We start from the raw sequence: 15,166 nt of genomic DNA on the forward strand, positions 1-15,166 counted from the left end.
TGATGATGGTCCACAGTCCTCCATAACATATGGGGTTAATACCCAAGCCGATGGTCAATGTTATGGAGAGAATAGGAAAAACATTTCTGGCAGTTCTTAATTAGCCGACACTGCGGCCTGAAGGACTTTCCTGCCAAAAGCTGCTTGCGATAAACTCTGCAGAAAAGTATGCAGATAAGAAATGTTGCAGCTTTGCAAATCTACTCTAAAGAAGCATAATCTTTCAAAACCCCACAATGTTGCAATTGCTTTTGAAGAAAGATTGTAATACTCTTAGAAAGGTAACCTTCCCACTGTGAGTCTTAAATCCCTTTTTTTTAGTTAAGAGGCGAACATTACAATAGTAGCTTTCTGCCCCTTACTAGATTTAGTAGTGAAAAAACAAACTAGAAGTTTGTATGAAATCTTTTAGTCCCTTAGAGATAGAATTTCAAAGCGTTTACTAAAATCAGATTATGTAATATCCACTACCTAGATTTAGCAGGATCTGAATACATGAAGGAACAACCATCTATTGATTGGTATTTTCCTTAGGAAGAATATTATATTTAGTACAAAACATAGCATTCACCTTGTGAATAATATAAAATATAGAATCACAATTCTAGATTAACAATTTAGAAACTCTTTATGCTAAAGAGATTGCTAATAGAAATAATATTTTCCCATATAATATCAACGGAATGAAATGGTTCAAGAGAAGAACCTTGCAATATAGAGAAAAAGAAGTACAGATTCCAGGGTTGAGAATTGGGTTCCAACAGTGGCCAAATTCTAACTAACACCTGAACAAAAGTCTAAACATCAGGAAGTTCAGCCAGCTTCCTATGAAAAAAGAGATAAGGCAGAGAATGTTGGAAAAATCCATGTTAAGGGCATCCTGGAAAAACTGACGGATTCTAGGAATTGAAAAGGGATACCAAAAAAAACCTCTGGAAGAACACCACTTAAAATATGCCTTCCAATCCTGAGATAAATATCTTGTGTTACAGGCTTTCTGGCCTGCATCAAAGATTCAATGACCAAATCAAATAAATCTCTGGGTTCCCAAAATAGGCAGTTAAACTGAACACTATTAAAATAAAGATCTGAGATCTTGATAGAAAAGGGAACCTTGAGACAATAGATTCTGTCTCAGAGGAAAAATGCAATGAAAAGCAAAAGGACATCTTCACTATGTCTGCATATCAAAACATGCAGCAGCTAATATTACGGACGTTGACTCCTGTTTCATCCAAGACTCGGAATAAAAACAAACAAAGGAAACAGATATGCTAGATTAAAGTTACATGGACATACCAAGGTGACTAATAAGTGAGCTTTAGGATCTTTTGATCTTGCACAATATCTTGGAAGTATGAGGCCAAAGCTGAATAGCCTGAAGATTGCGTGAATTTCCAGAATGTTGATTGGTAACCTTGCCTCAAGGTGATACCAAACATCTTGCAATCTGAGAAACTTAGACCTCCCCCCAGCCTTAGAGACCGGAGTTTGTCAGTACAACAGACCAAGACTGACAAAGAAAGGATGTTCCAAGGGACAAAGAAAGATTTGTGTCTTTAAGAAAAAGATTGACTAAGAGAGAAATTCAAAGCAATGCTAAATGTAGATAATGCATTGACCACTGAGGTAGCATAGTTATTATAGGGGTCTCGAGAGAAGAGGCGTTAAAGAAACCAAAAAGACCCATCTCCTCCAAGCACTGAGCTACCAATGAATGAAGCTCATTGTAGGAAGCGACACAACATCTGAATAATGCAAAGTTCCAATGGGAAAACAGATGCATAAGGATTGAGTCTATTATGACTCCTGCAAATGCTTCCCCTTAAAGCAGAATATAAGGAGATTTAGGTACATTGACACTCCAACTATTGTCTCGAAAGACAGGAGGTTTGAAAGTATGAGCAACAGCTGTTGACCGTAAATAGGATGCACTAGATTTCAGCCAGGTAAGGAGCAACTGAAATGTCCTGACTGATCACCGTCAAGATTAAATCCCACAGAGAGTGCAAACTGGCAAAGTTTTGCAGATATACAAACCTCAGGAACTGAAAATAATCCGTGAGGCATGTTCCCATTAAGCAAGTGGGAACCCTGACCAATATGTAAAGGGATATGAAATCCTGCATACTAAAACAATTGTTATCAATGGATCTACCAACTTAAGGATAATGTAAGTAGTGGGGACAGATTTCAGTATGGACCATGAAATACACAAACAGACAGATAAAATAAATGAAGACACCCACCTTTTCATATACTGTAAATACATGAAAAAAAACTGTAAATACGACGTTTGGAAACTATGGCCCAGATTACGAGTTTTGCGTTAACAGGGGTGCAGTGCTAACGAGCAGTTTAAGCTCACCGCTCACTTGCAGACAGCGCTGGTATTACGGGTTTTTACAAACCCAGCGTTAACCGCAAAAAAATGAGCGAAGAGCAAAATTTTGCTCCACATCTCACCTCAATACCAGCGCTGCTTATGGTAGCGGTGAGCAGGTAAAATGTGCTTGTGCACGATTTCCCCATAGGAATCAATGGGGGAGAGCCGGCTGAAAAAAAAACTAACACCTGCAAAAAAGCAGCGTTCAGCTTCTAACGCAGCCCCATTGATTCCTATGGGGAAATACATTTTATGTCTACACATTGCATCAGCCAATAGGATTTTTTTCTACCTTAATTCCGATTAAGGGGGGATTGGGTGGGTTTTAGAGTAGGGTTGGTTGTGTGGGTGGTGGGTATTAATGTTGGGAGGGGTTGTAATTTTTTTTACAGGTAAAAGAGATGATTACTTTGGGGCAATGCCCCGCAAAAGTCCCTTTTAAAGGCTATTTGTAATTTATTGTAGGGTAGGGCTTTTTTTATTTTGAGGGGCTTTTCATTTTGTTAGGGGAATTAGAGTAGGTGTACTAAGTTTAAAATTCTTGTAATTATTTTATTATTTTCTGTAATTTAGTGTTTTGTGTTTTTTTTGTACTTTAGATAATTTATTTAAATTGTAATTAATTGTATTTAGTTTAGGTAATTAATTTAATTATAGTGTAGTGTTAGGTGTAATTGTAACATAGGTTAGGCTTTATTTTACAGGTAAATTTGTCTTTATTTTAACTAGGTAGTTATTAAATAGTTAATAACTATTTAATAACTATTGTACCTAGTTAAAATAAATACAAAGTTGCCTGTAAAATAAAAAATAAACCCTAAGATAGATACAATGTAACTATTAGTTATATTGTAGCTATCTTAGGGTTTATTTTATAGGTAAGTATTTAGTTTTAAATAGGAATAATTTAGTTAATGATGGGAATTTTATTTAGATTCATTAAAATTATATTTCAGTTAGGGGGGGTTAGGTTTAGTGTTTGCGAGACGGGAGTGCGGCGGTTTAGGGGTTAATATATTTATTATAGTGGTGGCGATGTCCTGTTCGGCAGATTAGGGGTTAAAATATTTATTTTAGTGTTTGCGCTGTGGGGGGCCTCGATTTAGGGGTTTATAGGTAGTTTATGGGTGTTAGTGTACTTTTTAGCACTTTAGTTAAGAGTTTTATGCTACAGTGTTGTAGTGTAAAACTCTTAACTACTGACTTTTAAATGCGGTATCAGTCTTGACAGGAGAGGGTCTACCGCTCACTTTTGGTTAGACTCGTAATACCGGCGTTATGCAAGTCCCATTGAAAAACATAATTTATGTAAGAACTTACCTGATAAATTCATTTCTTTCATATTAGCAAGAGTCCATGAGCTAGTGACGTATGGGATATACATTCCTACCAGGAGGGGCAAAGTTTCCCAAACCTCAAAATGCCTATAAATACACCCCTCACCACACCCACAATTCAGTTTAACGAATAGCCAAGAAGTGGGGTGATAAAAAAGTGCGAAAGCATATAAAATAAGGAATTGGAATAATTGTGCTTTATACAAAAATCATAACCACCCCAAAAAAAGGGCGGGCCTCATGGACTCTTGCTAATATGAAAGAAATGAATTTATCAGGTAAGTTCTTACATAAATTATGTTTTCTTTCATGTAATTAGCAAGAGTCCATGAGCTAGTGACGTATGGGATAATGACTACCCAAGATGTGGATCTTTCCACACAAGAGTCACTAGAGAGGGAGGGATAAAATAAAGACAGCCAATTCCTGCTGAAAATAATCCACACCCAAAATAAAGTTTAACGAAAAACATAAGCAGAAGATTCAAACTGAAACCGCTGCCTGAAGTACTTTTCTACCAAAAACTGCTTCAGAAGAAGAAAATACATAAAAATGGTAGAATTTAGTAAAAGTATGCAAAGAGGACCAAGTTGCTGCTTTGCAGATCTGGTCAACCGAAGCTTCATTCCTAAACGCCCAGGAAGTAGAAACTGACCTAGTAGAATGAGCTGTAATTCTCTGAGGCGGAGTTTTACCCGACTCAACATAGGCAAGATGAATTAAAGATTTCAACCAAGATGCCAAAGAAATGGCAGAAGCTTTCTGGCCTTTTCTAGAACCGGAAAAGATAACAAATAGACTAGAAGTCTTACGAAAAGATTTCGTAGCTTCAACATAATATTTCAAAGCTCTAACAACATCCAAAGAATGCAACGATTTCTCCTTAGAATTCTTAGGATTAGGACATAATGAAGGAACCACAATTTCTCTACTAATGTTGTTGGAATTCACAACTTTAGGTAAAAATTCAAAAGAAGTTCGCAACACCGCCTTATCCTGATTCTGATGAAAAATCAGAAAAGGAGACTCACAAGAAAGAGCAGATAATTCAGAAACTCTTCTGGCAGAAGAGATGGCCAGAAGGAACAAAACTTTCCAAGAAAGTAATTTAATGTCCAATGAATGCAAAGGTTCAAACGGAGGAGCTTGAAGAGCTCCCAGAACCAAATTCAAACTCCAAGGAGGAGAAATTGACTTAATGACAGGTTTTATACGAACCAAAGCTTGTACAAAACAATGAATATCAGGAAGAATAGCAATCTTTCTGTGAAAAAGAACAGAAAGAGCAGAGATTTGTCCTTTCAAAGAACTTGCGGACAAACCCTTATCTAAACCATCCTGAAGAAACTGTAAAATTCTCGGTATTCTAAAAGAATGCCAGGAAAAATGATGAGAAAGACACCAAGAAATATAAGTCTTCCAGACTCTATAATATATCTCTCGAGATACAGATTTACGAGCCTGTAACATAGTATTAATCACAGAGTCAGAGAAACCTCTTTGACCAAGAATCAAGCGTTCAATCTCCATACCTTTAAATTTAAGGATTTCAGATCCTGATGGAAAAAAGGACCTTGTGACAGAAGGTCTGGTCTTAACGGAAGAGTCCACGGTTGGCAAGAGGCCATCCGGACAAGATCCGCATACCAAAACCTGTGAGGCCATGCCGGAGCTACCAGCAGAACAAACGAGCATTCCTTCAGAATCTTGGAGATTACTCTTGGAAGAAGAACTAGAGGCGGAAAGATATAGGCAGGATGATACTTCCAAGGAAGAGATAATGCATCCACTGCCTCCGCCTGAGGATCCCGGGATCTGGACAGATACCTGGGAAGTTTCTTGTTTAGATGGGACGCCATCAGATCTATTTCTGGAAGTTCCCACATTTGAACAATCTGAAGAAATACCTCTGAGTGTAGAGACCATTCGCCCGGATGCAACGTTTGGCGACTGAGATAATCCGCTTCCCAATTGTCTACACCTGGGATATGAACCGCAGAGATTAGACAGGAGCTGGATTCCGCCCAAACCAAAATTCGAGATACTTCTTTCATAGCCAGAGGACTGTGAGTCCCTCCTTGATGATTGATGTATGCCACAGTTGTGACATTGTCTGTCTGAAAACAAATGAACGATTCTCTCTTCAGAAGAGGCCAAAACTGAAGAGCTCTGAAAATTGCACGGAGTTCCAAAATATTGATCGGTAATCTCACCTCCTGAGATTCCCAAACTCCTTGTGCCGTCAGAGATCCCCACACAGCTCCCCAACCTGTGAGACTTGCATCTGTTGAAATTACAGTCCAAGTCGGAAGCACAAAAGAAGCCCCCTGAATTAAACGATGGTGATCTGTCCACCATGTTAGAGAGTGTCGAACAATCGGTTTAAAAGATATTAATTGAGATATCTTCGTGTAATCTTTGCACCATTGCTTCAGCATACAGAGCTGAAGAGGTCGCATGTGAAAACGAGCAAAGGGGATCGCGTCCGATGCAGCAGTCATAAGACCTAGAATTTCCATGCATAAGGCTACCGAAGGGAATGATTGAGACTGAAGGTTTCGACAAGCTGCAATCAACTTTAGACGTCTCTTGTCTGTTAAAGACAGAGTCATGGACACTGAATCCATCTGGAAACCCAGAAAAGTTACCCTTGTCTGAGGAATCAAAGAACTTTTTGGTAAATTGATCCTCCAACCATGATCTTGAAGAAACAACACAAGTCGATTCGTATGAGATTCTGCTAAATGTAAAGACTGAGCAAGTACCAAGATATTGTCCAAATAAGGAAATACCACAATACCCTGTTCTCTGATTACAGACAGCAGGGCACCGAGAACCTTTGTAAAAATTCTTGGAGCTGTAGCTAGGCCAAACGGCAGAGCCACAAATTGGTAATGCTTGTCCAGAAACGAGAATCTCAGGAACTGATAATGATCTGGATGAATCGGAATATGCAGATATGCATCCTGTAAATCTATTGTGGACATATAATTCCCTTGCTGAACAAAAGGTAAGATAGTCCTTACAGTTACCATCTTGAACGTTGGTATCCTTACATAACGATTCAATATTTTTAGATCCAGAACTGGTCTGAAAGAATTCTCCTTCTTTGGTACAATGAAGAGATTTGAATAAAACCCCATCCCCTGTTCCGGAACTGGAACTGGCATAATTACTCCAGTCAACTCTAGATCTGAAACACATTTCAGAAATGCTTGAGCTTTTACTGGATTTACTGGGACACGGGAAAGAAAAAATCTCTTTGCAGGAGGTCTCAACTTGAAACCAATTCTGTACCCTTCTGAAACAATGCTCTGAATCCAAAGATTGTGAACAGAATTGATCCAAATTTCCTTGAAAAAACGTAACCTGCCCCCTACCAGCTGAGCTGGAATGAGGGCCGCACCTTCATGTGGACTTAGAAGCAGGCTTTGCCTTTCTAGCTGGCTTGGATTTATTCCAGACTGGAGATGGTCTCCAAACTGAAACTGCTCCTGAGGATGAAGGATCAGGCTTTTGTTCTTTGTTGAAACGAAAGGAACGAAAACGATTATTAGCCCTGTTTTTACCTTTAGATTTTTTATCCTGTGGTAAAAAAGTTCCTTTCCCACCAGTAACAGTTGAAATAATGGAATCCAACTGAGAACCAAATAATTTGTTACCCTGGAAAGAAATGGAAAGTAAAGTTGATTTAGAAGCCATATCAGCATTCCAAGTTTTAAGCCATAAAGCTCTTCTAGCTAAAATAGCTAGAGACATAAACCTGACATCAACTCTGATAATATCAAAAATGGCATCACAGATAAAATTATTAGCATGCTGAAGAAGAATAATGATATCATGAGAATCACGATGTGTTACTTGTTGTGCTAAAGTTTCCAACCAAAAAGTTGAAGCTGCAGCAACATCAGCCAAAGATATAGCAGGTCTAAGAAGATTACCTGAACACAGATAAGCTTTTCTTAGAAAGGATTCAATTTTCCTATCTAGAGGATCCTTAAACGAAGTACCATCTGACGTAGGAATAGTAGTACGTTTAGCAAGGGTAGAAATAGCCCCATCAACTTTAGGGATCTTGTCCCAAAATTCTAATCTGTCAGACGGCACAGGATATAATTGCTTAAAACGTTTAGGAGGAGTAAATGAATTACCCAAATTATCCCATTCTTTGGAAATTACTGCAGAAATAGCATTAGGAACAGGAAAAACTTCTGGAATAACCACAGGAGCTTTAAATACCTTATCTAAACGTTTAGAATTAGTATCAAGAGGACCAGAATCCTCTATTTCTAAAGCAATTAGTACTTCTTTAAGTAAAGAACGAATAAATTCCATTTTAAATAAATATGAAGATTTATCAGCATCAACCTCTGAGACAGAATCCTCTGAACCAGAGGAATCATCAGAATCAGAATGATGATGTTCATTTAAAAATTCATCTGTAGGGAGAGAAGTTTTAAAAGATTTTTTACGTTTACTAGAAGGAGAAATAACAGACATAGCCTTCTTTATGGATTCAGAAACAAAATCTCTTATATTATCAGGAACATTCTGCACCTTAGATGTTGAAGGAACTGCAACAGGCAATGGTACTTTACTAAAGGAAATATTATCTGCTTTAACAAGTTTGTCATGACAATCAATACAAACAACAGCTGGAGGAATAGCTACCAAAAGTTTACAGCAGATACACTTAGCTTTGGTAGATTCAGCACTTGACAGCGATTTTCCTGTAGTATCTTCTGACTCAGATGCAACGTGAGACATCTTGCAATATGTAAGAGAAAAAACAACATATATATAAAGCAAAATTGATCAAATTCCTTAAATGACAGTTTCAGGAATGGGAAAAAATGCCAAAGAACAAGCTTCTAGCAACCAGAAGCAATAAAAAATGAGACTTAAATAATGTGGAGACAAAAGCGACGCCCATATTTTTTCGCGCCAAATAAGACGCCCACATTATTTGGCGCCTAAATGCTTTTTGGCGCTAAAAATGACGCCACATCCGGAACGCCAACATTTTTGGCGCAAAATAACGTCAAAAAATGACGCAACTTCCGGCGACACGTATGACGCCGGAAACGGAAATAGAATTTTTGCGCCAAAAAAGTCCGCGCCAAGAATGACGCAATAAAATGAAGCATTTTCAGCCCCCGCGAGCGTAACAGCCCACAGGGAAAAAGTCAAATTTTAAGGTAAGAAAAATGTTAAATTAAAATGCATTATCCCAAATATGAAACTGACTGTCTGAAAATAAGGAAAGTTGAACATTCTGAGTCAAGGCAAATAAATGTTTGAATACATATATTTAGAACTTTATAAACAAAGTGCCCAACCATAGCTTGGAGTGTCACAGAAAATAAGACTTACTTACCCCAGGACACTCATCTACATATAGCAGATAGCCAAACCAGTACTGAAACGAGAATCAGCAGAGGTAATGGTATATATAAGAGTATATCGTCGATCTGAAAAGGGAGGTAAGAGATGAATCTCTACGACCGATAACAGAGAACCTATGAAATAGACCCCGTAGAAGGAGATCACTGCATTCAAATAGGCAATACTCTCCTCACATCCCTCTGACATTCACTGCACGCTGAGAGGAAAACCGGGCTCCAACTTGCTGCGGAGCGCATATCAACGTAGAATCTAGCACAAACTTACTTCACCACCTCCATCGGAGGCAAAGTTTGTAAAAACTGAATTGTGGGTGTGGTGAGGGGTGTATTTATAGGCATTTTGAGGTTTGGGAAACTTTGCCCCTCCTGGTAGGAATGTATATCCCATACGTCACTAGCTCATGGACTCTTGCTAATTACATGAAAGAAATATAGGATACGCAATTGACGTAAGTGGATTTGCGGTATTTCTGAGTCTGGCCAAAAAAGTGAGTGGTGAGCCTGTCATTTCAAGACTCGTAAAACTAGCGGGACCTCTCAACGCTGCTTTTTAACCCTAACGCACAACTCGTAATCTAGCCGTATATAACTGGAACCTTGTAGAATAAAGTCTGAGACATATGAGACAGATAACAATAAGTATTAAAGGAAAATTAAGCACAGTAGAATAGCATGATCAACACATGAATAAACACTTAATTTGAATTTCACATGAGAAGTAGATTTTATTCTGACAAATATCAAAGTTAGTTTTATTTTTCTTCCCATTGCATCATGTGACAGCCAATCACAAAATGCATATACTTATATTATGTGAACCTTGCACATGCCAAGTAGGAGCTGGTGCCTTAGAAAGTGTGCATATAAAAAGATTGTGCATATTTAGATAATGGATGTGAATTTGAAAGTTGTTTAAAATTGTGTTTAATTTTTACTTTGGTAGTCCTTTGAAAGGGAAAACCTCCTTGTGTATCAATGGTAAATAATAATAATGCATTGCATAAAAATGTAGCCCAGCATAAAAAAAATAATACAAATATCTTACCCTTCAATAATAAGATATCTGAAAAAAAGGCATTCAGTAACAAAGGAGCAGTTGAGGAATTTCAAAAAAGAAAAGGAAATAGCCAAGTCACTAACTGTAACTGCTGCACTAACTCTACGCACAAAAACATAAAATCTATGATGTACCTCAAAATGTGTGTACCTACTAATAGCCTGTGGGCTATGTGAGTGCAAGAAATGGCTGCACTTATCTTTGATGCACCCATTCTACCGTGCATAGTGGCTGCAGAAAAGACTGCTTCCGGGAGAAAGCCTATCCAGTGCTGTGTTTGTCACAGCAGAGGATCTATGTAAGGAGTATATTGACGATTCAACAGGAGGAGGCTAGGGGACCGGTACCTGGAAAAACTGTGGCAGGTTTGTAATTAACTCTTTCACTGAGAGGGATTATTTCAATACCCAGTACTCCACTCTCCCCTCTGTCTCTCAGTAGCAGCTCTCTGAGGGGAAAAAGGTCCACAAATCGGTCTGAGGACCCCTCTCAATGAAGAATATTGAGCACCTCAATTTTTCACCTTCCTCCTATGCAGACAAAGAAAAGAGTAGAATACCAGAGAGCTGGGAGAGATAAGCTTTAGGAATCTTTGCCTCCACCGAATCCAATGAGTAATGTCTTGTTTGAAATGGATGTTATCTTTTACCAGATTAGGGAACCAGTTTCTATGAACACACTTTAAGGGTTAAAATAACTTACCTTTGCAATTTCATCAATAAAACATACATGGGATACGGGGTCTCTTTTTTTGGTCAGCACTTTCTGGAGATGTTGCACCTGTAATACAGATTGGCATTACAAAATAAAATACTATACAGTCATTTGTAGAAATGGTTTTGAATTTGCTATTAGATTTTCAGCCACACCTGAACACAGGCCGCATAAATTTGGTCCATTAATTTCTCCATATTTGTCCAAAGAGCAGCTCGAAACGCTGCAGTGTTTCCTGGCTGTGGAATTGCTGCTCGCCCTGGGGCCCCTAGTAAAACAAAAATCATAAAGAAAAAAAAATTATTGCCCCAAAACTTTCATCTTCTTGAAGTTACTGAGGAACTAAATAAAAATAAAAACAATTGCAGTCTAGCTAAAGTATTTATTTGAATTATTTTGAACACAGAAAACAATTACAGTGGGTTATTTTTTTGTGTGGACATCTGTTTTATGCAAATATCTGCTTCATTTCAGAGTCAAAATTAGCAATGCTTCTGCAATTAAATGGACATAAAACTGAATAGGAAAGTCACAGCAGTACAATTTAAATTAAATAGAAATACTGTATATTTGCAATGTACTTGTATATACAAAAAATGTTTTCTAAGGAAGTTATCACAGGTTTTGTGTAAGTGACGAACATACTGTATAATGGTAAAGTCGTGCGCATGCACATTTTTTGCTCACGCACCCTCTAAGGGCTGTTGGTAACTTGCACTTTATGTAGTCCCCAATTTTCAGAATGAAATTACAAAAAAAGAAAAATGTACACTGTAGTCAACTTGAAAAAGTAGCAATTACCTATGTTAAAATATATTTTTTTTTCATAAAAAAGGGTTAAGTAAAAGCTGATTGCATACAACCAGAGTCTTATATCTCCACAACTCGCAAAAAATGTTTTATTCAGGTGTGGAACATCCATTTTTATAAAAACAAAGTATTGCAATACATTTTGAAAGATTCACTTTTATATGGAACAAAGAAAGATTTTAAAGGGACAGTCTACTCCAGAATAATCCATTTATTACCCATTCCCCAGTTTTGCATAACCAACACGGTTATATTAATATACTTTTTACCTCTGTGATTACCGTGTATCTAAGCCTCTGCAGACTGCCCCCATATTTCAGTTCTTTTGACAGACTTGCATTTTAGCCAATCAGTGACCTCTCATTAGTAACTTCATGGGCGTGAGCAAGTTATCTATATGTCACATGAACTAATGTCCTCTAGCTGTGGAAAAACTGTCAAGCGCATTGAGAAAAGATGCAGCCTTCAAAGGCTTATAAATTAGCATATGAGCCTACCTATTTTTAGCTTTCAGCAAAGAAAACTAAGTGAACAAAGTAAATTTAATAATAAAAGTGAAATGTAAAGTTGTTTAAAATGACATGCCCTATCTGAATCATGAAAGTTTTATTTTGACTAGACTTTCCCTTTAAAGTATTATGTTCCTTTAATAAAAAACTTTGTTTTTCTCATACTGTAAACTGGTGAGGGCTCTTAGACAAGTCACCAGGTACTTTACAATGAGTATTTAAAATAAGTATAAATGAAAAATATTTAAAGAAATAAAAAGTGAGGCAGCAGCAACAAAAACTCCATAAATTATGCTTACCAGATTATTTCCTTTCCTTCTGTACAGGGAGAGTCCACAGCTGCATTAATTACTTGTGGGAATAAAGAACCTGCCCACCATTAGGAGGCAAAGACACCCCAACCAAAGGCTTAAATAGCTCCCCCACTTCCCTCATCCCCAAGTCATTCTGCCAAGGGAACAAGAAACAGTAGGATAAATATCAGGGTGAAAAAGGTGCCAGAAGAAGTTAAAATTTAGGGCCGCCCAACGGAGAACACGGACGGGAGCTGTGGACTCTTCCTGTACAGAAGGAAAGGAAATTATCTGGTAAGCATAATTTATGTTTTCCTTCTTAATACAGGGAGAGTCCACAGCTGCATTCATTACTTGTGGGAAATTATACCTAAGCTACAGAGGACACTGAATGCTAACGGGAGGGCAAAAAAGAAGTGACGGCCCCCACCTGAGTCCACCCAACAAAACTGATCCATAGAGACCTCATGTTAGAGGCCCAAGAGGACGTCACTGCTCGAAAAACTGTCAGCATCCCTCTGTCCAGGGGTGATCATCCGGGACAAAAGTAATCTAGAGACATTCCTTTTATCTGATTTGTAGCTGGAATGGGATGCCAAATGAGACTCTCAGGACGTCCGGTCTCTTTGCCAGTTTACCCACTATGGGTCGTGGTTCAGGGCTCCTCAGGCGGCGCTAATGACTACATTAGTGGTGCCTTGGTGGTTCTTTTCAAAATGCATCCTTTTCTGCCATATCACTTTTTCTTTGAGTGGTGGTGCGAATCTAGTAGGGACAGGCATCAGTGATACTGATTGCTCCATTGAGGCCGCATGGATAGTGGTTCCCGATTTAGTGGTTTCACCTCCATGGAGGTTACCTTGTCACAAGGATCTGCTGGAACAGGGAGGTCTTCACAAGGACACTGGAGAGCTATGCTGTAAACCAGTAGTCCAGGTAAATCTACAAAGACAAATTTGAAACAGTTCTACTCCACTGCCTCAGCACACACCGAACCTCGGCTGGGATGAGACTTGGCAAACAGAATGAAATCCAATATGGACCCCATGACAAGTTATCACCCCCCCCCCCAACACAGTGCTAGCGATGGCCTGAAGGAGGTCTGGGGGATACGATCTGAAGAAGCTAACCCACAAGAAAAGTCTACCTGGCTAAGCAGGCTAAATTAGAATCAGTATTGAGACAAAACAAAGTACTGGAAAAGCCGGTCCTTAGGAACTGGAAAGTCCCCAAAGGAGGAATGAAAAGGTATGATATCCTTCCTTGACAGTGAACCTATCCTGTTCCTCCCGTACACCAGGTAGAGTGTACATTATAGTCTACCTCTAGAACAAGGAGACCTGATAAGCTTTGCTTAACTACTATAGGACCAAAATAGGATGGAAATACCCCCCCCCTCTATTGGACCACAAAACAAAAGCGGTTTAAATAGTATCCCAAAATCCTGAATGCTGGATTTGAAGCCTAGCTCTGACCTCTAGGACCAATACAATCCTGAATCAAGTGCCTAAAAAAGAAGGCTGTAGTCAGTCCCTAACACGATCCAAGATACTACCTGAAACAGGTCCCTCCTGTCATTTCGGATAGATAGGCTTGCTCTGCCTGGACATATTCGAGGCCTGAGTCGGTTCCAAAACCAACTAGAAAGCTCAGGTCATCAAAACCGTAAAAAAATGCAGAATAGCGGAATCAAATAGCGGAACTCTTTCTCTAAAGCAGAAGGAAAAAGTAGACTTAGAAGTCATATCTGTGAGAGCGACAATGTCTAAACAGAAAAAACATGAAGCCCTAGCTTAGGGGCTAGAAGTCTGCGAATAATCCAGATAAGGAATAATAAACTCCAATGGCTTAATTCTTTCTCGAAAATATTGAGGGAACCCTCACCTCGAATCGAGACAGAGATACCTCAACAGGAAGTCTCCAGAAAAAGCGACAACCTAAGTTGTCAGAACTTAAGTATCCATTATGACGAAAACATATTCCTAAAAAGAGTTTCCTCAATAGCCAAGAGCTTTAAGGAAAATTTGCGTGTCACTCTAAATCTAAAAGAAAAATCCTCCTCTGCAGGAGGAATAGAAGCATCAGGCTCCGACCCAGGAGGTCCGTCCTCTGAAGCCTTAGAGAGAACCGCATCCCCAGATGACTGCTCGGATACAACCGTCAATTTACACGATGCTCCCGGGGCAGGAGTGCATGGATTAACCCTTAATTTGTGCGTAGCAGTACTAGGCAAAACCACTAAGGCCGCAGACATGGCCATACGGAACTGCGCAGTAATGTCCGGTGGAAAAAAAGCCCCCTCTCCAGGTGAAGGATTAGCGGTACCTGGGGAAGCTGCATGTGTAGGATCAGATGACTCTAGGGGACACACCTTATGGGATGAAGAGTCCTCAGAGGCGGAAGGCTCAGTGGTATCTAGCATCTCAACATTGGTTGATGAAAACACACTGTTGCGGCATACGGAACATAATTGAGAGGGCTGGACTACCGGGGCCTCCTCACAATAAACACAGGTATCTAATTCTGTTGTAGAGGGACCCCCCTCTAAAAAATCAAAATCCTCCATAACTAGGTAACCCTATTTAATCAGAGAAAAAACAACCGGCACCTTATACCATCAATGGCTGGGGCACTCACCACCTCCTATGACCCAGA

The 15,166-nt window shown here is 39.0% G+C and overlaps 1 protein-coding gene across 2 annotated transcripts in view; it reads right to left on the reverse strand.

Moving 5' to 3' along the window:
* COG5 (component of oligomeric golgi complex 5) overlaps positions 1-15,166 on the reverse strand; it is a 1,291,144-nt gene that overhangs the window by 538,891 nt on the left and 737,087 nt on the right. For both annotated transcript variants that reach the window (XM_053716572.1, XM_053716573.1), the window contains 2 exons: positions 11,055-11,167; positions 10,888-10,965 (listed from right to left, as the gene is read on the reverse strand). In XM_053716572.1, coding sequence (XP_053572547.1) covers positions 10,888-10,965; positions 11,055-11,167 — 191 coding nt within the window. The remainder of the gene's footprint in view (positions 1-10,887; positions 10,966-11,054; positions 11,168-15,166) is intronic.

Source organism: Bombina bombina, chromosome 6 (assembly GCF_027579735.1).
Source record: "Bombina bombina isolate aBomBom1 chromosome 6, aBomBom1.pri, whole genome shotgun sequence".
Taxonomy (NCBI): domain Eukaryota; kingdom Metazoa; phylum Chordata; class Amphibia; order Anura; family Bombinatoridae; genus Bombina; species Bombina bombina.